The 25,179-nt window shown below is 43.5% G+C and overlaps 1 protein-coding gene and 2 pseudogenes across 1 annotated transcript in view; 2 read left to right on the top strand and 1 right to left on the bottom strand.

Annotated features, from left to right (window-relative positions):
* Window positions 1–25,179, top strand: part of DNAH6 (dynein axonemal heavy chain 6) — a 252,951-nt gene that overhangs the window by 176,321 nt on the left and 51,451 nt on the right. The window contains exons 52-59 of the mRNA XM_069067144.1: window positions 882–1,078; window positions 9,421–9,624; window positions 13,213–13,338; window positions 14,588–14,752; window positions 17,824–17,891; window positions 19,408–19,588; window positions 19,778–19,957; window positions 22,062–22,295. Coding sequence (XP_068923245.1) covers window positions 882–1,078; window positions 9,421–9,624; window positions 13,213–13,338; window positions 14,588–14,752; window positions 17,824–17,891; window positions 19,408–19,588; window positions 19,778–19,957; window positions 22,062–22,295 — 1,355 coding nt within the window. The remainder of the gene's footprint in view (window positions 1–881; window positions 1,079–9,420; window positions 9,625–13,212; window positions 13,339–14,587; window positions 14,753–17,823; window positions 17,892–19,407; window positions 19,589–19,777; window positions 19,958–22,061; window positions 22,296–25,179) is intronic.
* Window positions 2,521–5,028, top strand: LOC138145451 (Na(+)/H(+) exchange regulatory cofactor NHE-RF1-like; annotated as a pseudogene).
* Window positions 6,345–7,168, bottom strand: LOC138144446 (transformer-2 protein homolog beta pseudogene; annotated as a pseudogene).

Genomic DNA, 25,179 nt, shown 5'->3' with positions numbered 1-25,179 from the left:
TCTCTCTCTCTCTCTCTGTATGTCTGTGTCTCTCTGTCTCTGTCTCTCTGTCTCCCTCACTGTCTCTGTCTCTCTCTCTCTCTGTGTTCTCCCCTACATCTTTCTGTCTCTCTGTCTCTGTGTGTTTCTGTATGTCTGTGTATCTGTCTCTTCTCCCACCATGTCTCTCTCTGTCTCTTTCTCCTCCTCCTTCTCCTTCTCCTTCTCCTTCTCCTTCTCCTCTTTCCTTCTCCTCCTTCTTCTCCTTCTCCTTCTCCTCCTCCTCCTCCTCCTCCTCCTCCTCCTCCTCCTTCTTCTTCTTCTTCTTCTTCTTCTTCTTCTTCTTCTTCTTCTTCTTCTTCTTCTTCTTCTTCTTCTTCTTCTTCTTCTTCTTCTTCTTCTTCTTCTTCTTTTCTCCTCCCCCTTCCCCAAATCAGAAGATCTGGTCATTTCTTGACTTGCCTTTTGCCTTAATGACAAAGGCAGAGGTGATGTGTCACCTCCACCCCACAAGGAGCCATCCGAGTAGGGCTGGTTAATAATGTGAAAATCAAAATACAAAACAAAACAAGAGTTTGGAGGAATAGAAGTGCTGTGTGTTGAAGACGTGGCAGCTCCAATGAACAGAAGCACATTCCTTTTTTTTTACTTTGTGGCATGCAGTGTCTGTGTTTACAGTACCACATACAAAATCCCAACCACTTAATGATGTCCTCAGGGTCTGACAGAGTGAATGTGATTCCCTGAGTGCTAGGCAGAATCTGGTTGACTCTTGATAATTATGAATGGGTACCATTTACTACATAGCCACTAATTGTGCTAGAGGTGGAGAAAGGAAAATAAACCTGAACATCTTAGAACATTCGCTGAAAATTACAGCCAGTTTTCTTGAAATTATACAGCTAGAACCATGGACCTTACCCAAGCGCGCCTCACCCGCGCTGGGAAACTCACAGCTGCGTTGGGAGATGAGCAAGTCCGATGGGAAGAAAGCATCCAGAACTTTGAAAGTGAGATCTCCAACATCACGGGGAATGTGTTCATTGCTGCTGCATGCGTGGCATACTATGGCGCTTTCACAGCCCTTTACAGGCAGCTGGTGAGTGAAAAAGCATGGCGAGCCATGGGACTGAATGAATCTTCAGCTTTTTTCCTGGCTTCTCCCAGGTCTTATCTTAATGAAGATAGAAATGAGCCTCCTGCTCCAAAGGCCTCCTCTCTCCCACGAAGCCCAAGTCCCTTTCCCCCAACCCCACACCATCACTGTCCCACACCATATGGTTGCCTCAGGCTTTCTTGTCTTTTCTTCTGCATCCTCACAAAGTTGCTATTTGTCCCCTTTCTACACTGAGGCTCCTTCTGCCAGGACTCAGGGGTAAAGAACCTGTGACCTCAAGGCCACATGTGGCCCTCTAGGTCCTCAAGTGCAGCCCTTTGATTGAATGCAAACTTCACAGAACAAATCCCCTTAATAAAAGTATTTGTTCTGTAAAACTTAAATTGAATCAAAAGGCCACACCTGAGGACCTAGAAGGCCATATGTGACCCCAAGGCCTCAGGTTCCCCAACCCTGCCCCAGGTCTTTCACCAGTGCCATCTTGTACCATCTTGTGCCCTCATATCACCTCACCAGGCAGGGTCTGCCAGTTCTCCATGATCACCTGGGGAGCCTCTAACACTTGGAAAGAGGTATTGTGCTCCTGAGAAACTAAAGAGCAGGCCAGGAAGCAGAGAGGCAATACCCCACCATGTCCCAGTCCCAACACCTGGCTGCCCATCTAGTTCTGCTAGCCTCACCTTCGCCTATTCTTGGGGACCTTGCCGCCAATCCCCACCCCCACCCCAGTCCTGGAGCCAAGTAGCAGGGCAGCCAATATACCCACAAGCACGGAGGAATTACTCTGAGGTGGCAATCATCTTGGTATGATTGGGCAAGGGGAGGAAGGAGAGGGGCATGACAGGAATGGCTAGTTCTCTGGGTGCCCCTCAGCAAACCTTAGTTTCTACTCTTTCCTGGCCATAAAAATGTATGCAACAGAGAGGAAAGAGCATTAAATTTAGAGGCAAAAGTTGGAGATTCCAATCCTGACTCTGATTAGCTGTGTGAGCAGAAGCAAGGCATGTTGGCAGCTAAGTGGCATGGTAGAGAGAGTACTGGGCCTCGAGTCAAGAAAACCTCAGTGCAAATACCTCCTTCCATACTTCCTAACTGTACTAATCCGCCAGGGATAGAGCGCCCCACCCTGCTTTCTCCCTGGTTCCTAACTGGTCCTAATCGGTCCCTCCCCTGGGATAACGGGCTGTGACAGGTTCTGGAACGCTCAAACACCGTGCGGAACTGTCATTGGTCCCTTCGCTTTCCTTCGGCACTTAGAGGAGTTCACAGCGACCCCTTCCCAGATACTTCCTTCCTCCTCCTGGGCAGGGGGGTTCCTTGCTGAGTTTCAACCCGATCACCGCCTCCTGGTGCGGGGGGAAGGGGAGAAGGGGTGATTGGTGAACCGGCCCCAGCTGCAAGCCCCTGAGCTGCCTGGGAGCGAGATGAGCGCAGACGGGGACTCCGGGAGCCCCCTGCCCCGGCTCTGTAACCTGGGAAAGGGAGCCGAATGTCTATGGCGAACAGGGCAAAGTGGGACAGGTTAGCCGGCTTGTGGAGCCAGCTTGCCGGCAGAAAAGGAGGGACTGCTGGCCGGTGACCAAGGGCGAGAACGTGGACCAGCAGGAGAGTCACCAACAAGGGGTGAGCCGCAGCGAGCCGCGCTCAACCCCGGGCGCCTGCGGCGTTCGACCCGGAGGCGTCGAGCGCCCTCACAAGCTAGGCATCCAGGTGCGAAAAGAACTACCGCGCGGCCAGCCCGGGAAGGGTCCAGCCGAGCCCGCCCGGCCGAGGGCCGCACCCGCCCCGCCGAATGGAGGCTAAGAGTAGCAGCCAGGAGCGGCTGGGGAAGAAAAGAGCCAACGGTACAGAGGGAGCTGAGGCTCCGACTTTGTGCCATGAGAAAAGATCTCAGTGGCTACGGCTTCAGCCTGCACAGTGACAAGTCTAAATACGGCCAGTACGTCAGCTCTGTGGACCCCAACTCATCAGCCGAGACTTCAGGGCCCCGGGGCCGGGACCCGATTGCGGAGGTGAATGGGATCTGTATGGAAGGGAAACAGCGCTGGCGGAGATGAGACCAAGAAGCAGCTGCTATGGACAAAGAGGCAGGTGGGTTCTGGTAAAGTGATACCATCCCAGGAACACCGGGGTGGTCCCTTGCCAGAGCCTGTTGCCTGGAGAGGTAGGGGAGGGTGAGCGGTGCCCCCTGAACTGAAGCAGTGTGTGAGAGCCCCAAACCAGCATCAAGACCTACACTTAGCGAACCTAGTGTTGACACGGATTCTCAAGACAGTCCCGAGAAACAAGATTCCACTCCACCCTCTTCTACGTCCTCCTCCTCTGACCTCATTTTGGACTTCAACATCTCCCTGGCCTTGGAAAGAGTGGACTCACCAGAAACCGAGCAGCAACCGTGCACCAAAGATGGAGTGAGCAAGAAAAAGGAACGTGTTAGGGGCCCCTGAGCAATGGCCTGCTTCCTCCCCTCCCACCAAACCATCCTGGAGAGGGGGGAGGAGGTTGGGGTGTGGGGACTGGGATGTACCACTTGGTATTCCTTCCCTTTTTTCTTCTCCACTCACCCCAAATCAAAGTTACAAACCAGCACCGGCATCTGATTTTCCCAGATATCCATGTTCTCGTAAAGCCCAGGGAGCACGTTTTCCTGTTCTTTCCTAATGAGAAGATACCTTTTCCCCAATCCTTTCTTCTTAGGACCCTAAGAAGGGCCTGTTTCTTGACTCTATTTTCCCCACCTCCTGCCAACTGGAGGCCTGTGAGACGATTGAATAAAATAGTTTTGGTTTTTTTTTCCAATTCATTTTTCATGCCATCCTAACAGCACTGTCCAGATACTGGGAAAGGCTGAATAAGAGCCCTAAGGATAGAAACCACAACTAAGGGATGGGCAGAGTCTTCTTCCTCAAAGCTACAAATCAGGGTGTTTGGAAGGTTTGGGGTGGGGGTGTTTGTTTTAGTGTCATACATAAGTTAAAAAGGGGTTTTTTGTGTTATGATTAATATGATTTTTTTTTTTTTGGGCAAGGCAGTTAGACTTGGCCAGAGTCACACAGCTAGTAAGTTTCAAGTGTCTGGGTCCTCATTTGAACTCAGGTCCTCCTGATTCCAGGGCCAGTGCCCTTTCCACTGTCTGCCCCACCTAGCTGCCCCATTTTTTTTTTTTTACTTTTGAAAAATTTATTAACAAGAGAATATTGAAGCATGATTAGGAAGTTAGGAAAGAAATCATTCAGTGGCTTGTAATCATTGCCTATTTTGCCACTGCCATGAACAGTGCAGTTTAAAATGATAAATATAAATTTCATAATTGAGCCTTTGGCCAAAAAAATCATTTAGCACATTTGTTAAAGTATGACAAAAATTAGAAAATGAGCGTTAAATAGATCATGTCACTAAATTAAACAGCAAAAAAAATCACTAATAACCTAGGATTCCATTATGCTGTTGTTGAGATAGCTGTGCATTCCATTCTTTACAGAATGGAAAGAGGTCAAGACTCAGAAGTCCATGGATGGAGGATGCAAGCCTTCTGGTAAGAGAAGTTGCGACTGGCTAATCATCTAGCGAGTCCATAAGGCAGCAGCAACAGAGAGCAGTCAAGAAAGCTGTGAGGCAGTTACTTTGGCCAACGTTATTATTCCTTCTTTTCTCTTCAACCACATACACTCTGGTCGGTCCATATTGTGGATAGGCATTGTATGGATACCCTGCCTGAGGGGGTGGATATGGTCCTTGAGGTCCAACAGGATAAGGCGCAGCTGAAGAATATGCTTGAGAAGCTCCCGGTTGCTGTACATATGGTGTATATGAGGCAGTTGGGCCTGGGTCCGAGTAGGGTGGAGGATTTCCGAAATTCATGTGGGAGTGAAGATCTTTCCTCCGGCGGAGCCGGGGCCACTCGGACGCGGGACGTGAGTCTGAAGGAATGAACGTGAGCCGGCAGCACCTGCGCCTCCAGCGCTGAACCCACCAGCGCTGACGTCAGTCTGTGTATTACCACATAATACGAGTGAGAATTTGAACTCAGATCCTCCTGATTCCAGGGCCAGTGCTCTCTTATCTACTGCTCCATGTACCTGCCTCCTTCCCCTCCCTTTTTAAAAATCTTTTTTCATTAGCAGTTTATTTATACACAATCCTCAAAACAGTTGAGTGAAGCAGGACTCCTTTGGTAAGCAAATGAATCTCAAAATAATTTTTGAAATTTAACGAAGTCTTCATTTCACTCATCAAACTGCCGCAGTATTCCTTTCTCCCATCCTTTATGAAGCACCCGTTTTTATTTGTGATCTAAAGCCAGAAAATTAAGATTACATTTGTGGTGGAATGTCCCCTTACACACGGATAGCTGAAAGCTCGACATCACCACCTCTCAGGAAGGCCAGATTTCTTCAAGGGCTCCGTTAGACTGTAATTATTGTCCTCATTTTCTAATTGCACAGCATATGTAAAGACTTGACAAACAACATTCAAATAAGCACTAAGCAATTGCTAGATAGAAATGCCTTTATTTCTAATACTAGTAACATAGAGTTACACAGTATTATAATAGTAACACTCAGTTTTAGATAAATTACATGTGGTGTATGAATGACAAGGGTGAAAAGGGCATCTGACTTTACTTTCCAGAGACTAATTTGAAAATTCAGTTTTCCTAAGTATTGATGTGGTGGGAAAAAATTAGAAATTAAACTGTTTATTGTTGGTTTACCCTTTGGAGGCATTTTACATAAATTTCAAATCTTTAGGTTACCCTGGATTTAGTAGGAAAAAAAACTTTTAAATAAAGTTTTTCTACAGTAGAAATTTCTCAGCAGTCCAAATTTAAACTGTAAAAAAAAAAATACATGCAAAACATACTTCTGGGGCAGCTAGGTGGTGAAGTGAATAGAGCACCGACCCTGGAGTCAGGAGGACTTGAGTTCAAATCCAGCCTCAGACACTTAACACAAAACTAGCCGTGTGACCTTGGGCAAGTCACTTAACCCCAATTGCCCTCCAAAAAAAAACCAAAAACATACTCTCTTAAAACACTTAACTTTGAACAAAGCAGAAAACTGCACAAATGCAGGATGAAAACAGCATTTCAGCTCCACCAAAAGTAGTCTTCATAAAAGGTGCAAATGTCACCTATTCAGTAAGCACTGTTCACTTTTAAACAGGAGACAATTAAAAAAATATATTGTACACAAAACAAAATCCCATTTCAGAAATCCACTGTCTTCGTGCTTCAATTTCAACGAGGTTAATAAGATCGAGGCCGTGACCTGTAACCCCCACGCCTGTAATGTGAGGGTGATGATCGCCTCCTGTAAATCTGATCCCTTCCTTGAGCAGTTCTCCACCCTCCTCCTCCACCTCTTCTTTGGTAGGATCTGCTGGGATAGTTATGATCCTCATAGACTCGATCGTAAGTAATAATCACTGCAAGGACGGCCATCAGTAGGTCTTCCCATGTAGATTTCAGGGGTTGGAGTGTGGCGTCTTTTTTGTTATAGAAAAATCCACTCGAGTCCTCCTCCCTTCCAACCCCATTCCATTGGCACACTCTTTGGTTTCCCTGGCGTCCTCCATATTCTCAAAGAAGACAAAGGCAAACTCCCGGGAGCGCCAGGAGTGCTGGTCATCTGCAATGAACACGTCCGCAGTCGGGCCGTATTTGGAAAATACTTCTCTGAGATCCCTCTCTGTGGTGTACAGATTCAGTCCAAACACCCCGATTCTCCACGTGATGCCTGCGGGTAAAAATGGAAGAGCGACTCTGGCTATGATACCTTCGGTCATCTCCATTGTACACCTGCACTGGGATCGCCTGTGGGAAGGGGAGCTAGAATGTGATCTTGTATAATTCCTTCGAAAACCCTTTCTGGATCTCAATCGAAATTCCGATCTGGACCTCGACTTGGATCTGGAGCGCCGGGAACCTTTCTTGGAACGTGACTCTTCAGGGGTGCCTCCCACTTTCGGAAGAGGAATGGGATTCCCATCGCCGCTGTAGCTCGTGGTGCTGCGGCAATGCCTCTCTGCCCTGTCCCGCCTCCCTCTCTTCTCCACCCCTCTTTTAAACATAGTGAAGTCTGTTTGTTATTTATAATCAGTAGTAGACTCTTATAAAACCAGTAACTTCATTGTATTACCTTTTCGAGTAAATCCATCGCACATAAAATTTCATGTAAAAGTGAAACAATTCTAGCTAAGAATAGAGTCCTAATACAGGTGAGTATGTGAATATAGTAAAATATAAATCGCATAGCCTTTCTGTGGCTGTTTCCTCCTCTATAAAATGGGGCTAATAATAGCACCTATTTCCCAGGGTAGTTGTGAGCATCAAATGGAATATTTCTAAAATATTCTGCAAACCTTAAAGTACTGTTTTCAGTCAGTCAATAAACATTTATTAACAGCCTACTATGGTCCAGGCACTGTGTTAAGTACTAAGTATACAAAAAGAGCAGAAAAGACAGTCCCTCCTTCAAGGAGCTTACTTACAGTCTAATAGGGGAGGAAACATGCTAACAAACATAAAAAGGTTATATTCAAGATATATAGGAAATAATTAAGAGAAGGAAGGCACTTTCAGATGAGATTTAAAGGAAGCCAGCAAGGTCAGTAGTCAGAGTGGAGGAGGGAAGTGTGTTTCAGGCCAGAGAATTTAGATTACTGGAGCAGAGAGATGGAGGGTCTTGTTCATGGAACACTGAGGAAGTTAGTGTCACTGGATCAAAGATGTGGAGGAGTAAGGTGTAAAAAGACTGAAAAGATAGGAGAGTAGGTTAAGAAGGGTTTTGAATGCTAAACAGAGCATTTTGTGTTAGATCCTAGAGACAACAGGGAATTTTTTGAATGGGAAGATGACATGGTCTGACCAGCACTTTAGAGAAACCACTTTAGTCACTGAATGGAGGATGGACTGGAGTGGGAGAGCTTTGAGGCAGGCAGAACCCCACCCCCACCCCCTCAAGTCTATACAATAGTCCAGGTGTGAGGTGACGAGAGCCTGGACCAGAATGGGAAGGTCAGAGGAGAGAAGGAGGCATATTCAAAAGTTGTTACAGAGGTGAAATCAACAGGCCTTGGCAACAGTTTGGATGTGGTGGATGAGGGAGAGGGAAGAATCCAGCATGATCCCTAGCTGGGGAGCCAGAGGAATTGGGAGTATGATGTTGCCTTTTACAGTCATAGGATGGGTGTGTGTGGTGGAGGGGGGGGGGGTTAGGGGAAAGGTAATGAGTTCTGTTTTGGACATGTTGAGTTGAAGAGCTCTGCTGGACATCCAGTTCAAGATATCAGAAAGGCAGTTGGAAATGAGAGATTGGAGGTCAGCAGAGAGTATGGAGAGAGATAGGTAATTTTATAATGATTACCATAGAGATAGTGGTTATTAAATCCATGGGAGCTAATGACATCACCAAGTAAAGTAGTATAAAGGGAGAAGAGAAGAGGGTCCAGAATAGAGTCCTGAGGGACAGTTATGCTTAGAGGGCATGATCTGGAGGAGGGCACAGCAAAGGAAATAGAATAGAAGCAGTCACATAAGTATGAGAAGAACCCAAAGGGGGTCCCCAAAACTGAGTGAAGAGAGTATCAAGGAGAAGAGTATCATTAACAGTGCTAGGTATTAAAATTATTTGAACTCACTAGCCCGTCATCAGTTCTGATATCATGGGGTTGTTGTGAAAAAGGATTTTTTTTTAACTTGATTTAAATTTAAACTCAATTTAAATGTGAAAGAACTATATGAATATGCATTATTTATGATGACTAATAAAGCAGCATCTCCTTTATCTAGGATAGTTAGAAAATGAAGTATTTCTTATTTGTAAATTTTTGAGATAGCTACAATCTAAGGGCCTAAATGACTTTAAGCCTTTTTAATGGTCATCTCTCTGAAATGCTTGTCCTCCTTCCTTGCCTTATTAAGCAGAGCATGCTGAATATAATTGATTTGGATGACTTGGGCAGGGGGACCTCTTCATGAACCATGAACATTAATTCATTCACTTTAATTCACACTTTACAAGCAAAAAGCACTTTGCATGCATGACTTTGACTCTCACACTAAAAGACAGATAATGTGAGTGGTTTTATTTCTATTTTATAGATTAAGAAACTGAAACTCACAGAGATTAAGTGATTTACCTGAAGTTATACAACTAATAATAGGGAGAACTAGAATTAGAACTAACCTTTTCTTGTTTCTAGGTTCAGAGTTCTTTCTATGACGCTTTGCTGTAATTTTGTGGAATTTCTTTTTCTCCCAAACTGCTGCTGTTTCTGTTGTCCTTTGGGCACACACCTAATAAGCTCTCCCTCTGTGGTAGCTGATAGATTGCTGGATTGACCAGTGTGTCCTCCTTGAGATCCCAATAAGCGATGACTTCAGCCTGATAAACATCCTGGGGGATCCTTATGAGATACGGCAGTGGAATACCGATGGCTTGCCACGTGATCTGGTATCAACTGAAAACGGTATTCTGGTGACTCGAGGACGACGATGGCCTTTGATGATTGACCCCCAAGATCAAGTGAGCTATCGTTGACTAAATTCAATGAGACTTTGCTAAAGTATGTTTAAAATCTATTACTTAAAGAATACAGCCTCCTGTATGGGAAAAACTAAATCAGTAAAGAATGCTTATTGCCCATGACATAATAAGTACTAGCATTTATGTAGCTCTTAAAAGTTTGAAAAATGCTTCACATATGATAATTCCCCTGGGAGGCAAGTGCTATTATTGTCCCCATTTTTCAGATGAGGAAACCAAGGCATTGGCTGAGGCAAAGGCTAAGTGATTTGCTCAGGGTCACACAGGTAGGGAAGTATGCAAGGCAGGATTTAAACTCAGATCTTTCTGACTCAAGTCCTGCACTCTATCCACTGTGCCACCTATATGTAGTAGAATAGAAGATCTAGAGGTCTCTGAGCACCACTGTCTTGAAGAGAACCTGTATTTGCATACATGAACCAGACCCAGAAGGAGACTTTAGTGCTTCTATAAAATTGTGCCGTGCTTTTAATGACCCCCAATCTTCTCCTGAAACAAAGACAATTATTTTAACATTGTCTTCTGTCAATATTGTATGGCGGGAACAGTCTGAAATGAAAATTTATTTTTTTTATTGAGTCCTCTATGTTTACTGTGTACATGGAAATATTCTTCCTTTTCTTCATTTTGTATCTAAGTTTAAAATGATTTTTTAAATTAAAATAAAGCAAAAAAAACCACAAAAACATTGTGTGGCTGGGAGTTCCTGAATGCCACAGTCTTTGAAGAATGAAAATAGTAGGTCAGTCACCCAAAGACAGTGGAGAGGTGTATGATGGGCACTATTAGGCTTCAATATGAGAAGCCAAATACAAAGATGAATAAGAGTTTGGGGGAATACAAATATATTCTGCATAGAGCACTGGGCCTGGAGTTAGAAAGACCTAGGTTCAAATTCAGCCTCAAATACTTACTAGCAGTGCGACCCTGGGCAAGTCACTTAACTTTGTTTGCTCCATTTTCTTATCTGTAAAATGAGCTGGAGAAGGAAATGGCAAAGCACTCCAGTATCTCTGCCAAGAGAATCCCAAATGGGGTTATGAAAATTCAGACACAACTCAACAACAGCAACAACAACACTTAGTACAGTACCTGGCACATAGTAGGGCACTATATGCATGTTTGTTCCCTTCCCTCCTCTCCCCATTCTTCCCCCTCTGATGTTGGAGTGGATACCCACCCATCCAGAAGGTACCAGGTCTCATCCTTGAGCCATAAGATTGTCCCTCCTTCAGTCAATCAGTTTACAAGCATTTATCATGTTCTGGACACATAGATAAAGGCAAAAACAATCTCTACTCTGTGGGAGCTCAGATTCTAAAGGAGGAAACAACATGCAAGTAGCTGTGGACATTCAAGATGCATACACAGTGTAAATGGAAGGTGATCTCAGAAAGAAAGGACTGGGCAGGAGGGGCAGGGACAGGCCTCCTACATAAGATGGGACTGGAACAGAGTCTTGAAAGAAGCAAGGAAAGCTGGGAGTCCGAGGGGAGGAGGGAAAGCATTTCAGGCTTGAGGGAGACAGCCAATGGAAATGAAGTCAGGAGATGGGGTGCCATATGTGAGGAACAAGAGATAGGCTAGTGCGGCCAGATCACAGAGTGCATAGAGCAGAAGAATCTATCAGTCTGTCAAGAAGCATTTATTAGGCACCTATTATATGCCCAGCACTGCACTAAGTGCTGGGGATAAAATGAAAGATAAAAAACATCTGCTACTCCGTCTAATGATTGCAGGTGGGGAGGGGCAGGGAAACAACGTGCAAACAATCGTGTACAAACAGAGATTTACAGAATAAGTCAAAGACCTGTGATTTCACCAATAGGCTCATATGACCAGCATGGGATGGTATTGTAAGGATGTCATGAGTGCTAAAGGCCAGAATGTCAAAAGAAAGCTAAGGACCATTTTTAAAAGGGTCCTTCCACAGGCACAGATTGCAAAGCTCTATGACTTCGTGGATCTTCTTCACAAATTGCTACGGTCAGAACATTCATCACCCTGAAGCCAGAGAACCTTTGTACTGACCTGAGGTTGGTCTTCCACTGACAGATAAAAGAACCATTATTGGACCCATATACAAATCCTTTGCAGGTTGGTGGGATCTGCCTGAGGTTTGCTTCTCTGGTTGAGCCTTCAAAACCCCAGGATCCCCTCCAGATTAGAAGGAAGTGTCTAGAGAAGACTTTCCTGGAAGTAGGATGGCCTTCTGTATACAAAACATGAATGAGGAAAGACTCAAGTAGACAGGTTGTGCCAGAATGCACATCAAAAATATGTTACCCTTCAGTAGCCTTAAGGAAAAATACAGAGGGTGGGCCAGGAAAGACTTTTTCCCTTTCCACGTCTTTCAAAGGCAGCTAGGCAGTGCAATGGAAAGAATCTAGAGTCAGGAAGCTCCGAATTCAAATCCTGCCTGAGGTGCTTACTGGTTATGTGACTCTGGGAAAGTCACTTCACCTCTGTCTATCTCAATGTCCTCACCTATAAAATGGGGCTAGTAATAGCTATCCAAAATTGTTGTGAGGATCAAATGGGATAATATTTTGGAAGCTCTTTACAAACCTTAAAGCATTATATATAGTTAACAATTATGATAGCAACACTTTGGTAGGAGCAAAAAAAAACTGGAATGGAAGTGGGTGACTCACAATTGAGAAATCACTGGACAAACTGGTATAAGATTATGATGGAACATTATTGAACCATAAGGAATTAACATGAATTCAAAGAAAGTTTCAAAGACTTATGTGAATGATTGGGTGCTGTTAAGTAAGTAAAAGGGGCAGCTAGGCAGCACAGTGAATAGAGTGCCAGTCCCGGAGCCAGGAAAACTCATCTTCCTGAGTTCAAATATGATCTCAGACACTTAGTAGCTGTGTGACCCTAGGCAAGTCACTTAACCCTGTTTGCCTCAGTTTCCTCATCTGGAAAATGAGCTGGAGAAGGAAATGGAAATCTATTCCATTATCTCTGCCAAGAAAACCTCAAATGGGATCATGAAGAGTCAGACATGACTGAAAAATTATTAAATAACAAAAATTAAGTAGAATGAGAACACTTTATACAACCAATCAAGCAACATTTATTAAGTGCCTACTGTGGGCCAGACGATATGCCATAAGCATTGATGAAAACAACAGTCCTTTCTTACAATCGGTAGAAATTACAATAATAGCGAAAGATTTGGAGACTGGTCAATACAGTGAATGATTGTAACTTCAGGGAACTTGATGGTGAAGTCGGCAGAGAAGTACAATGAGGCATACGTCTTCAGACATGGCTACTGTGTGGATTTGTTGTGCTTAATTGTACTGCTTTGGTACAAGGAAAAGTTATGGGGACCAGCGTGTCATTGGGAAGTGAGAGGAACATAAAAATAATTAAGGAAACTTTAAAAAGGGGGGGGGGGTCACCTAATTTGATCTAAGAACCACAACTTTCTGGCTGCTTGCTGATTAAAGGAGATATCATATGTAAAGTGTTTTGTAAACCTTAAGTGCCATACAAATGTTGTTGTTGTTAAGTATAAACTTCATTGATTTCCTGGACTTTCCCATACAGGCAAATCGTTGGATAAGAAACAAAGAATCTCAGAATGGGTTAAAGATCATTAAACTCACGGACGTTGGATTCTTGCGCACTCTTGAAAACTCCATTAGACTTGGGTTACCAGTCTTGCTAGAAGAGGTTTGTTTTCATTTTCTTTAAAATAAGATACTAATTCTACTTCCCTATTCTTCTTCACTTAATCAATAAGTATTTATTAATTGCTTACTATGTATGAGGTACTGGGTTGCCTACACAGTGTGTGTGTGTGTGTGTGTGTGTGTATAGCTAAAAGAACCTGTTCTTTCCATTCTAAAATCAGCCAAACCAACTTTCTGTGCTATTAAAACTGAACAATCAGTTGACTGAATTAATTTTCCCATTTTTAATCAGTTATTTGGTGTTTAGGTGTTATACAGAATGTCAAACATCTTAAAATTGCAACAAGATTTTTGGGACATCCTATACAAAGACAGGCTCCTGGTTTTCTTAATGACTTTTTTTTCCCAAAAAAGACTATTTGTGTAAGAGTTCTGGGGGGACAAAAGTTGAGGAGTGGGGTAGAGAAAGGATGATCTTGGGAGCAGTAGTTTAAGCCTATATCTTATAGAGGGCAGAAATAGCCCCTTAGTTCTTTCGTTCCTCCATATTGTACTATAAGTGAGACACCATGGTATAGTACGTAGAGCTGGTCTTCAAGCCAGGAAGCTTCCTGAGCTCATGTCCAATCTCTGACACAAATTGGCTGATGAGCCCCCTGGTCAGGTCTTCAGTGTCCTAGGCCAATGGTGTCAAACTCCAATAAAAATAAAGGCTACTCATCCATTCATTAGGATTTCTGTGGACCCCATACTGACTTAGTTTTAAAATGTAATATCATCTATGTCTTGTTGTATTATTATTTATTTTGTTAAACATTTCCCAATTACATTTTAATCTGGGTTGGGCCATAATTGGGAGTGATGTGGGTCATATGCTACAGTGGGGTGGGTCCCATGTTTGACATCTCTGCTTTAGGTAACTCTCAACACACATGTGTAGAAGGAGCTTTCTCATCTGAGAGTTCCCTATCCTAATGAAATCACAGCCTTTTTCCTGGGCCTATCAGGTTGTCAGGGAAGTCACTGTTGATGGACTGACCCAATTTTAAAGTTATTCCAGATGGGGCTGAAACTGAAGACCTTCATCCCAGAGAGGCTCAAGAGAAAACTTAGAGGTCAATGAAGTGAGCCTCCCTGGGCCCCAGTTTCCTCATATATCAAATGCTTGGGCTATACAAGACAGTCTCCAAGTTTTCAGCTCTGGATTATTATCCTTATGGGAACTTTTTAGATCCAATAGAATGTGCCAAAGTAGCTGATTCTCAATGATTCCTTTTTCTTTGTCAAAGCTGAAGGAAACACTGGACCCAGCCCTGGAACCAGTTCTCTTGAAACAGACTTTTGTGAGTGGCGGGAGAATGCTCATACGCCTTGGAGATTCTGACATCGACTACGACAAGAACTTTAAGTTCTACATGACAACCAAGATGCCCAATCCCCACTATCTCCCTGAGGTATGAGCTGGAGTTGGACTCTTCTGCCAATTCTTAGATCCCGGGACAATCTGCAGTAGCTCATTTCAGTCTTGGTGCCATTCCTTCATCCAACATCCTTTCCATTTCCTCCCAAGTACTGGTATTATTTCTTCCTCCTTGAGGTTCTCCCATGAACCTCCCTCAAGCAGTAGAGACCCAACTTTCCATTCTATCCCTGTCATTCTCCACTGCTGGATGAATCCCATCCCCTGTCCCATGACTACCCTCTTGGTCACCCCAGAAGCCCTTTTCCCTTATGTTTATGCCACTAGACTTGGAATGAAGAAAACCTGCTGCCAAATCCCAACTCAGACACATACTGGCTGTGTGACCCTAGCCAAGTCACTTAACCACCTGGTGCCTCAGTTTCTTCATCTGTAAAATGGGGACACTAGTAATAGCACCTATCTCATAGAGTTGTTGTGAGGATTGAAAGAGTTAATATATGCAAAGTGCTTTGCAAACTTTAAAGGCTTTGTAAATGTTGTTAACAATCTTGCTATATTTAGCAACCTTCTAATACAATCGGTCAATCAATAAACATTAATTAATGTGTCAGGCACTGTGCTAAGTGCTGATGATGTAAAAAGAGGCAAAAGAGAATCCTTGCCCTCAAGGAGATTACATTCTAATTGGGGAGACAGCATGCAAATAAACATAAAAAGTGAACTATAATCGGATAAATGGGAAATAATTAACAGAAGGAAGGCACTAGAATTAAGAGGAGTTAAGAAAGGCTTCCAGTAAAAGATGGGATTTTAGTTGGGACTTAAAGGAAGCCAAAGAGCTCAGCAGGCAAAGCAGAGGAGGGAGAGCATTCCAGGCACAGGGAACAGCCAGAGAAGACTCAGTCCAAGTCCTGCCTCAGATATTTATACTAGCTATAGGATACAAGCCAAGTCATTTAACTTATGCATGACTCCGTTTCCTCATCTGTAATGACCTCCAAGGTCCCTTTTAGCTCCAAATCTCTGATCCTATCTGTCCCCCTTCCCAACCTGGTGGTGGTGATGTTTCTCTAAATCTGACTGAGAAATGGTACGTTAAGTTTATACGTGCTTAGGTACAATCATGTACAAACACGAGTATCGTTATGTCTCTTAGCACCTGAAGTTGATCCCCAGTGGACAAACCCCTAAGTAACAATGTTTTGGTTTAAAGGTTATTGATGACTGGGGATTCTAGATCATTTTCATCCAAACGCTTGACCCTCTGTGGTGTGGGGGAGGTCCCTATCTCTTGTCCCAAACATCTGCAATTATAGAATCACAGAATTTGAGCACTGGCCATGTAGCCCAACCTCTATTCCAAAGGAATCCCTACTACAGCTCACAATGAGTTGTCTAACCTCTGCCCGAATTCCTCCTAAGAAAGGAAATGGGTTTCCCAGTTGGGCAGCTCCTCATCATTAAGAGGTTTTTCCTGAATGTCAAGACTAGAAATGGTCTTTTCACCACTTCTCACCCCCACCCCCTCCCAGTGCCCCTGTCTCTGCCCTTTGAAGCAAAACTGAATAAGTCTAATTTCATAACTGATAAAGCCCCCAAATCTCTTCATCACACATTATGGAATTCCTGGATGTGGGCAATATTAAAACTCTGATCCCAAACACACACTCCCAAGCCACAGTTGAATAGTAATAGGACCCAATTCCTCTCTGTATACTATGAGTCCTGACCAATTTCCAGTGGAGTAATGCAAAATTGTAGATTTCCTGCCACTTTGACCGTTACCATAAAGTGGCAGGTAGGCTTCTCTCTTTCCACATCCCACTATCTACCTCACAGACCATTCCTAAGAAATGTGCTTTATAGATCTTAAAGGGATATATATATATATATATATATGTCATTATTACTACTGACAAGCAGTGTAGTGTAATGGTTACTGAGTAAGACTCTGGAATCCAAAAGATCTGGGTTGAAGTTCTGCCTCCAAAACATCCTAATTATGTGACTCTGGGCAAATTAGCTTAGCTTCTCAATGTTCTAGGCAACTTTCTAAGACTCTATATTGCAAAGAAGGTGTCAACCTTCATCGATAAAGGGATTTTCCTCACCTGGAAGTTTCTGTACTGATAAAATCACGGATCTAGATCTCATTCCTATCATTATTATATGATAATTCTATATTAGAGTCCTTTATCTCCAGTCTCATTTTACCAAAGTTATTGAGAAACATTCTGGCCTAATATGCCTGAATTCCTTAATAGAATTACAACGGAGTTAAGTACTTCCCAAGTTAGCATTTTGTTTCCCTTAAAAAGCTTTTCATAATATTTGAATAACAGGTCTCCCTTGAGTTCATCTCAAACAACTAAATTTTAAGTAGAATAATTTTCTATATTCACTTGGCTTCAGGGTAAAGAAAGACAAGGTGAATTCCAACTGTGAAAAACTGAGCTGTCCAATGGGAAACAAGCTTCTTGTAAGAGAAAAAAAAAGTGTGGGATGGGGGGGGGAGGGCGTATGAAAAATATAATAATTCCAGCTCTAGCTAGCTGAGTCTGAGAACAAAAATGTAACTGGTGGCCAGATTTCCAATGGGAGGCTTAGGAAGGCAACCTGTGCACTAACTTTAATAGATTAGTGATTTGAATTTTTATGAGCCTCATTTGAGTTTGAAATAAGCTTAGTGGGGAAAAAAACTGACCACATATGAACAATTCCTAATTTAAAAAAAAAACCTTCAACTCAAGACAAAGAACATAATGTTTCGTCTCCGATAAAATTTCATTACCTTCTTTATAAGGTTAGTTATCTTTGAAGAAAAAACTAACATTTGTGTTGTCAATCAATCATTTTTCTTGTACTTTTACAGTGTATAGTTAGTTACCTCTTAGTGGAACCCAGTTTGACCTCAATTATATCCACATATGTGAAATGAGTTATGGTATAACAACGTGCTACTCTAATTGAAGATGTGGCATTTAAGGTGACTTTCCCTCCCTTAACTTAACTCCCTTAATGATAAGCCACAACTAGTCTTCTTTGATCATTCTTTATTAAAACAATGATCTTTTCTCTACCGTGTGTTTTTTTTTCCTCCAGGTCTGCATTAAAGTTACTATCATTAATTTCACTGTGACCAGATCCGGTCTGGAAGATCAGTTGCTGAGGTATGAATGATCCCCCCCCTCTATTTACCTTTCACATATATCAGAAGAAACAAACAAAAGCTGTGTTTTTGTCTTTGTATGCCCACGGTTAGTACAGTGCCTCAAATGTAGGTGTTTAATAAATGTTTGTTTGACTGGCAATAAAAAGCCTCAACGCTTCCAGATTCTTCTCAGTGTTCCCTGAAGGCATCCTCCTCTTTCCAGACTCTTTCTAATGATAGCATTTGGCAGTGGAAAGAGGACTGAATTTGGAGTCAGGAAGACCTGAGTTCTAATCCTGCCTCAGATTCTTACTAGTTTTCTGTGACCATCGGCGGTCCAATTTTCTCATCTGTAAAATGGGGATAACAATGACACCTACCTCCCAGAGTTATTGTGAGAATCAGATGAAATAACATCTGTAAAGTGCTTTGCAAATAAAATCACTATATAAAGTCTAGCCATTATTGTCATCACCATGCTGAGACTGTACCCTCCATTCCCATAACCATCTCCACCGGTTGAAATGCTACCCACTTGTGAAGGTCTATCTCCTAAGTCACTTTCTCCATGGAACTTTTCCTGTTCTCCTAAACCAGAAAAATAGGTTCATCTGGGGACCATTTATTTTCAAAACAGGTGAGGATTACATGGTTATGGGATTGGGCCTGTGATTTCATTGGTAGAGGCAACAACCAGGAGAGGAAGCACTCCAGTGGCAGAAGTTGGCCCAGTTTAGTCTTAGAGCAGGAATTCTTCATGTGGGGTTTAAAAAATATTTGGATAGCTATATTTCAGTATAATTGTTTTCCTTTGAAATGTTATACATATTTTATGGATTTGAAACTAGATTTTATTATTTTTATATCTGAATTTAAATTTTACATATATAAACTTAAAACTTTAAGACTATATATACATATACATATATGTTGTATATGTGTAAATGTATATAAAACACAATTCTGTTAAGACCCTATGTCTTCGAGAGTTGCCTAAAGCAGTGGTATCAGACTGAAATAGAAAAGGGCATAAGGGATGGGGTGCCCTAAATAGTACATAAGGATAAGGTACATATTGACTTAGAAACCCACATATTAACTATTGCATTTTAATTTATTTTGTTAAATATTTCCCAATTACATACTAATCTGATCTGGCTCCCTGGTGGTCAGGGAGCATGTTTGACGCCTCTGGCCTAGATCACTGAGAGACTGTGACTTGCCCAGAATGGCACAGCCAGTGTGTATGAGAAGCAAGATGTGAACCCAGGTCTGCCTGGCTTCAAAACCAGCTTTTTGTTGTCTTGGCCATGCGGCCTTTTTAGGGGTAGGAATGGGAGAAATGAATAAGACTAGCACTGAGCAAGTTTTCTTAAGAGCATGCTGATGGGATGCCTTGAGGAGGGGATGGAGAACTGATATACTCTCTGACTGGCCTGGCGAAGGTTTTTGAAGCAGAAAGTGAGTGTTTTATGGGGACATGAGCTGTGAGGTCCAGGGAAGGCATCTCTAACATGGTCAAACATCTCTTCCAGTGACGTCGTGAGACTTGAAAAGCCTGAGCTAGAAGAGCAAAGAATCCAGCTCATCGTGAGAATCAATTCCGACAAAAACCAGCTGAAAGCCATTGAGGACAAAATCCTAAAAATGCTCTTCACGTCCGAAGGAAACATTCTGGACAACGAAGAACTTATCAACACCCTTCAGGATTCCAAGGCAAGAGAAGCGTTTTCACTGTGGATGGGGAGCAGGTCCAGCCTCAGCTTAGCACAATGCCTGGGGCATTGTGAATAAAGCCTTGGGTGCTTTGGTTGACGGTGGAGAAGGAACTCAGAGGCCAAAGAAGACACAAGACAGGTCCCTCTCTCCACCCACTGATTGTTGTCACATCACCTTTTGTTTTAGGTCACTTCAGGGGCCATTAAAACCAGACTGCAAGAGGCTGAGTCCACAGAAAAGATGATCAATGCCGCTCGAGAGAAGTACCGGCCTGTGGCAACTCAGGGCTCTGTCATGTACTCCGTCATTGCCAGCCTGTCAGAAATAGACCCCATGTATCAGTACTCCTTGAAGTACTTTAAGCAGGTAGGTTTTCTCTTAGTCTGGTTCTCCTCTGAGAGAGGGGTTTACATTGGCTTGGAACAGGCCATGTGATTCTCACAGCTATGTGTGCCTGAGAAAGGGTTTTGGGGAAGGAGCTTATGACACAGAACCCGAAGGCCCTTTCCATCTAAAGAACCTAAGACCCCTAATAGTCACTGTGGTATAAAGCCTGCTATACCCCTTGTTGTTGGATTGGTTCAGTCTTGTGCTATTCTTCATAATTGCATTTGGGGTTTTCTTGGCAAAGATCCTAGAGTTTGCCATTTCCTTCTCCTACTCATTTTACATATGAGGAAACTGAGGCAAACAGGATTAAGTGACTTGCTCAGGGTCACACAGCTAGTAAGATTCTGAGACCTGAATTTGGATTCAGGTCCTCCTGACTCCCAGCTGGTGCTCTCTTTACTTCCAAAGGCCAAGTCAAGAGCATGACTAAGGTGCATGAATTGGAGTGGCAGAACAAAGGCCTTGTCCAGAGAATTCCCACCTTGGTTAGGAGCTTAGCTCCAATTTTTGGCCCTTTCTACTATTCCCCTACAAGAACCCTCCACTAGCTGCGTTTATCTACTCGATAATTCGTGGATACAACCTATACTCTCCCCATCCAAACATTAATGATGCTTTGATCCTGTGTTTTGTGATTTACAGTATTTTCCACTCCTCCAGCCCCATTCATTCCCAACTCTTGACTTCTCTAGTTGGTTGCTTTAGAAAAACTTTGCCTGTCTTCTGGAGCATATCCAATTTACATCAACTTAAAGTTATGTAACTTTTCTTTTAACTTTACAATTTTTTTTCTCATTTGTTAGTCTCTTTTCCACACAAGCAATGAAAACCAAAAGATGTTGATTCCTAACACCAACGCTCATGAGGCTTCCTCTTTCCAGTCTTTTGGAGGTTTCACCACTTTTCCTTCACCTCTTTCTCTACAAACTCAATTAAACTGTCCCTCATTAAATACTTCCTATGAGCAAGGGACCACTATAAGAGCTGGGGACAGAAGCATTAAAGGAAAACCGTCCATACCCTCAAAGAGCTGACTTTCTACCACAGGACTCATGTCCTTTACCCTTTTCAGTGTTACAAGGGGAACATGTCTTAACCAAGGAGTTGGCAAAATGAACTGATGAAGTCTTCTTACCCTGTGTTATCAATCCTGTCAACAAAGGGAGCCCTTCTGTGATATCACCAGCTGAGGCAGCTGGGTGGCTCATGGGACGACAAAGTTCTAGACTTGAAACCAGTAAGAACCGAGTCCAAATTATGATCTTAAAAACTCACTACCTATGTGACTCTAAGCAAGTCACTTCACCTTGCACCGGCTCAGCTTCCTTCTCTCTAAACTAGAGATGATAATAATATCTGCCCCCAGGGCTGTTGTGAGGATCAGATGGAATAATATTTGCAGAGTGCTTGGCACAGAGCCTGGCACATAGTAAATGCTATGTAAATGTTAGATATTGCTATTATCTAACTTCCAGGATTGTTGTGAAGATAGAGTGAGATGAGATTTGTAAAGTTCTTTGCAAACCTGAAAGCACCTCCTAATTTCATCTCTTTTATTATTAAGAGGAGAAAGAAAATGCTGTAAAAAGAGCATTAAATTTATTGGAAAAGATGGGGAAGGATCATAGGGGTTAAGATTAAAAGAAATCCAGGGGTCAGGAAGACCTGATTTCAAATCTAGCCTGAGACACTTACTAGCTGTGTGACTCGGAGTAAATCACTTAAACCTGTTTGTTACCTCAGTTTCCTCACCTGTAAAATGAGCTGGAGAAGGAAATAGCAAACCCCTCCCAACATCTTTGCCAAGAAAACCCCCAACGAGGTCATGTAAACTGAACAAGAGCCCACGGGGAAACTGAGGCTCAGCCAGATTGTGCAGGCTCGAATCTGAATCTGAACTCGTGCCTTCCCTGTTCTAAGCCAAGAACGTCCTCCTTTGCGCCGTACCTGTCCCTCCCGGGTGGTTTAACAGTCCTTTCTGAGCCAAGCGGTTGTGAGTGGATTCTGTCATTGGTCCGATGTTTCTGACTGGAGTTGGAGCGGAGGCGGGCATCGGCAGAGACTTTTCTCTTCCTTCCAGTTATTCAACGCGACCATCGAAACCTCCGAGCACAATGACGACCTCCAGCAGCGCCTGGCCATCCTCCTCGATCAGACGCTCTTGACTGCCTACGTCAATGTTTCCCGGGGACTCTTTGAGCAGCACAAACTCATCTACAGCTTCATGCTGTGTGTCGAAATCATGCGCCAGAAAGAAGAATTAACCGAAGAAGAATGGAATTTCTTCCTGCGTGGCTCGGCGGGCTTAGATAAGGTATAACTTTTATAGCTGGGCTGGTGCTTCTGCAGAGAGACTAAACCCGGGGGTCTGCAAAGGCTCTGGGAGCTAATGAGGCTGAAGAATAGGGCTTGGGTCCTCAAAGAGGAAGCCCAGAGCTCCAGCAAGGTAGGGAACTTCTCATGCCTCAGTTTCCTCACAGGAAAGATGGGGATAAATATCTCAAGGGAATCCTTTCAAGATTGGAGAATGGTTTGAAAATTTTTTAATGAGGTATACAATGTGAGGGCTAGAAGCTGGCCCTGTGATTTCATAGGTATAGGGAACTGCCAGGTGAGGAAATTCCCCAACAGAAGCATGTCGGTGCCTTCCTTGACACTTTGATTCTTGGAGAGTTGCCTAGAGCACTTGCCCGAAGTCCCAAAGTCATCGTATGTTAAAGTGGGGTTTGTTTTTTTCTCGAACAGAGACCAGTTTTTTAGGCTCTCCATAATTTTTTCTCTCCACAATTCTGTGAATGTGAGGTATTATTAAAATTTCATAAAGCCCCACCATACAAATGCCTTGAAATTCCACAGGTTTGATTATGCTGTGGGTCAGATCTTGTTCCTACATACAGAGGGACATATCCCTCTTTACATAAGCTAGAAAGGCCATAAGGTGACATCACCCCGAGTGAAAGTACGTGAGCTAAGCCTTAAGAAGGCAAGGAATCTAATCCTCTCCCCACAGAGGAAGGAGATCAAAGCGCAGAAGGGAAAGCTGATGTTCCATTGTATGAGGCAGCACCCTAGCTGGAGTTACACTGCCCACTCAGCCTTCTCTAATGAGGTGCTTAGCCCAGCCCCGGGGCTTCCTAACCCCATTCTTTCAGCTCTGCCTTTTGCTGCCAGACTTCTAGAGAGTCACAGGGCAAGCTGTGATACTCAGAGCCTAAATAATCAACAGGCATTGACCAGGTACATATCAGACACTGTGTAGACTCTGGGGGTACAATACAATCAAGGAAATAATCATGCCTCACCTGGATCTTACATTCTATTGTATGGACAAGTACACAGAGAAATCTATAAAGCATAAATATAAAGTGAATAAATACAAGAGTTAAAAACGAGTGGCGGTTGGGGGGATCAGGAAAGGTTTCATGCAGAAGATGGTGCTTAAGAGGCATCTTGGAAGAAAAGAGGAATTCTGGGAGGGAGGGTGTGTCAGGCAGAGGGGACAGTGGGTGCTAAGGCACCAAGGGGGGAGATAAGGAACAGAGAAGAGGCCAGTTTGGTGAGATTGTAGAATGTGGGAAGTTGAGTTCATATCCAACGAAGCCATAAATACAGGTTAAGGCTAGGTTTTTAAAAAGGGGGCTTCTTTTAAAAACTAATTGATTGTGGAGCCCTGTTGTTTGTTGATGGAGCCTTCCACTGTATCACACACTCCCCAGAAGAAGTGACTCATCAAAGTTGGGCATGGAGAGATGTGTCCCACATGTAAGGGCAGTGTGTGGTCAGAGTGGCTAGCCTTTCCATGGCTTCAAGGTAGTGTTTGGTACAGCAGACCACTTTGCTCTTGGCACTGTTTATAGACCTCAATATCCTATTTATAGGGGAAAAAAGAAAGAGCTCCAAGTGAATTTCCTTCTCCCACCCCAGATGCTCCATAGCCTTGAAATGGACAAACAGATATGTGCCCCTAGGGAAAATATTGGTCCATTCCCAAATAGGACCTTGCTTTGACTATCAATGGAGGATGTGGTAACCTGCACAATACTTTTTGAAAAGCAAAAAATGTCCTCTGGCCCAAAACTGAGCACCTGCCACAATGTCTAAAATTCCCAACAATAGAATCGCTTCTACAGTTCTCCTTAACATGTAAATACTTGATCTGGGAGAAATAATATATTGGTCCACTCACATCCATTTTCCCATCAGCAAAAAATAATTTCAGCAAGCAAACTACTCAAGCAGAAAAGGCCGAGTCTGGTAGGATTTAATAGGGCCAGGGAAAGAGGAAGAGAGGGGCTTTAGGCATAGACCACAGTGAAAGAACTTGATGGGGAAAGATCCTAAATAGAAGGGCCACCACTGACTTGGGAACATCCTACATGTGTGAAGGACAAGGGGCCAACTGTCCCCCACACCCTCCCTTGCTCACCCCCATGTGGCAGAGGAGCAGGCTGGGACTCATAGTTCCACCTTAACGCCACAGAGTTCAACTGTGCAACCCCCAAACCTTCTGCACCACCTCTCTTCTTTCTACCTTAATTAAGACCTGCATTTATCTCAATTTCTCTACTCACGACTCAGTTCATTCGAATTTAGGACCAACCTCTTGTTTGAAAGTTTATTTTAGCTTCAGAGAAGGAGACTGAGCCAGGCAGGATGGGGGGAGGGGGGACAGCAAATAATGAATGGAGTCTGTCTTCATCCTCACCCTTAAGTTTCAGAGGCAGCATGGTAGGTGAGGACTTCAAAGATCTGAGTTCAAATCCTGTCTCAAGCATCTCTTGATTGTGTCATTAACTGAAACTGAGCAAGTCATTTAGCATCTCGGTGTTCTACGCTATGTTCTAGGCTCAGTGTTCTCCATCACTAGGGGGTGCCCACCTGTATTGGTAGACAAAGTTACATCACCCAGGAGTTTCCCATATCAATAAAAGTAAGTCCAGCTGCTATCTGCCCCAACAGTGGGGAGGATGTAACTGCCCAGCTCCTCCACCTACTCCACTCTTCTCCACCAGACCAGGAGGCTGCCTTTCTCTCATCCCAATACTGATGTTTACCTTTCCGTCTGTACCCCTCACCCTCCCTGACCTACATCATCTGTATGGAAACCGTAGGCACTATGATTCCTAGAAGCTGATGCATTTCACAGATGGAGGCTTTGAGTGGGGAAGAAAAACTCACAACTAATTATGCTTAAATTT

The sequence above is a fragment of the Petaurus breviceps genome, unplaced genomic scaffold (assembly GCF_028583685.1).
Source record: "Petaurus breviceps papuanus isolate PSGF00001 unplaced genomic scaffold, PetGlider_PUasm1.0 139, whole genome shotgun sequence".
Taxonomy (NCBI): domain Eukaryota; kingdom Metazoa; phylum Chordata; class Mammalia; order Diprotodontia; family Petauridae; genus Petaurus; species Petaurus breviceps.
Note: the sequence above shows the minus strand (reverse complement) of the source record. Positions and strands in the feature narration are given on the sequence as shown.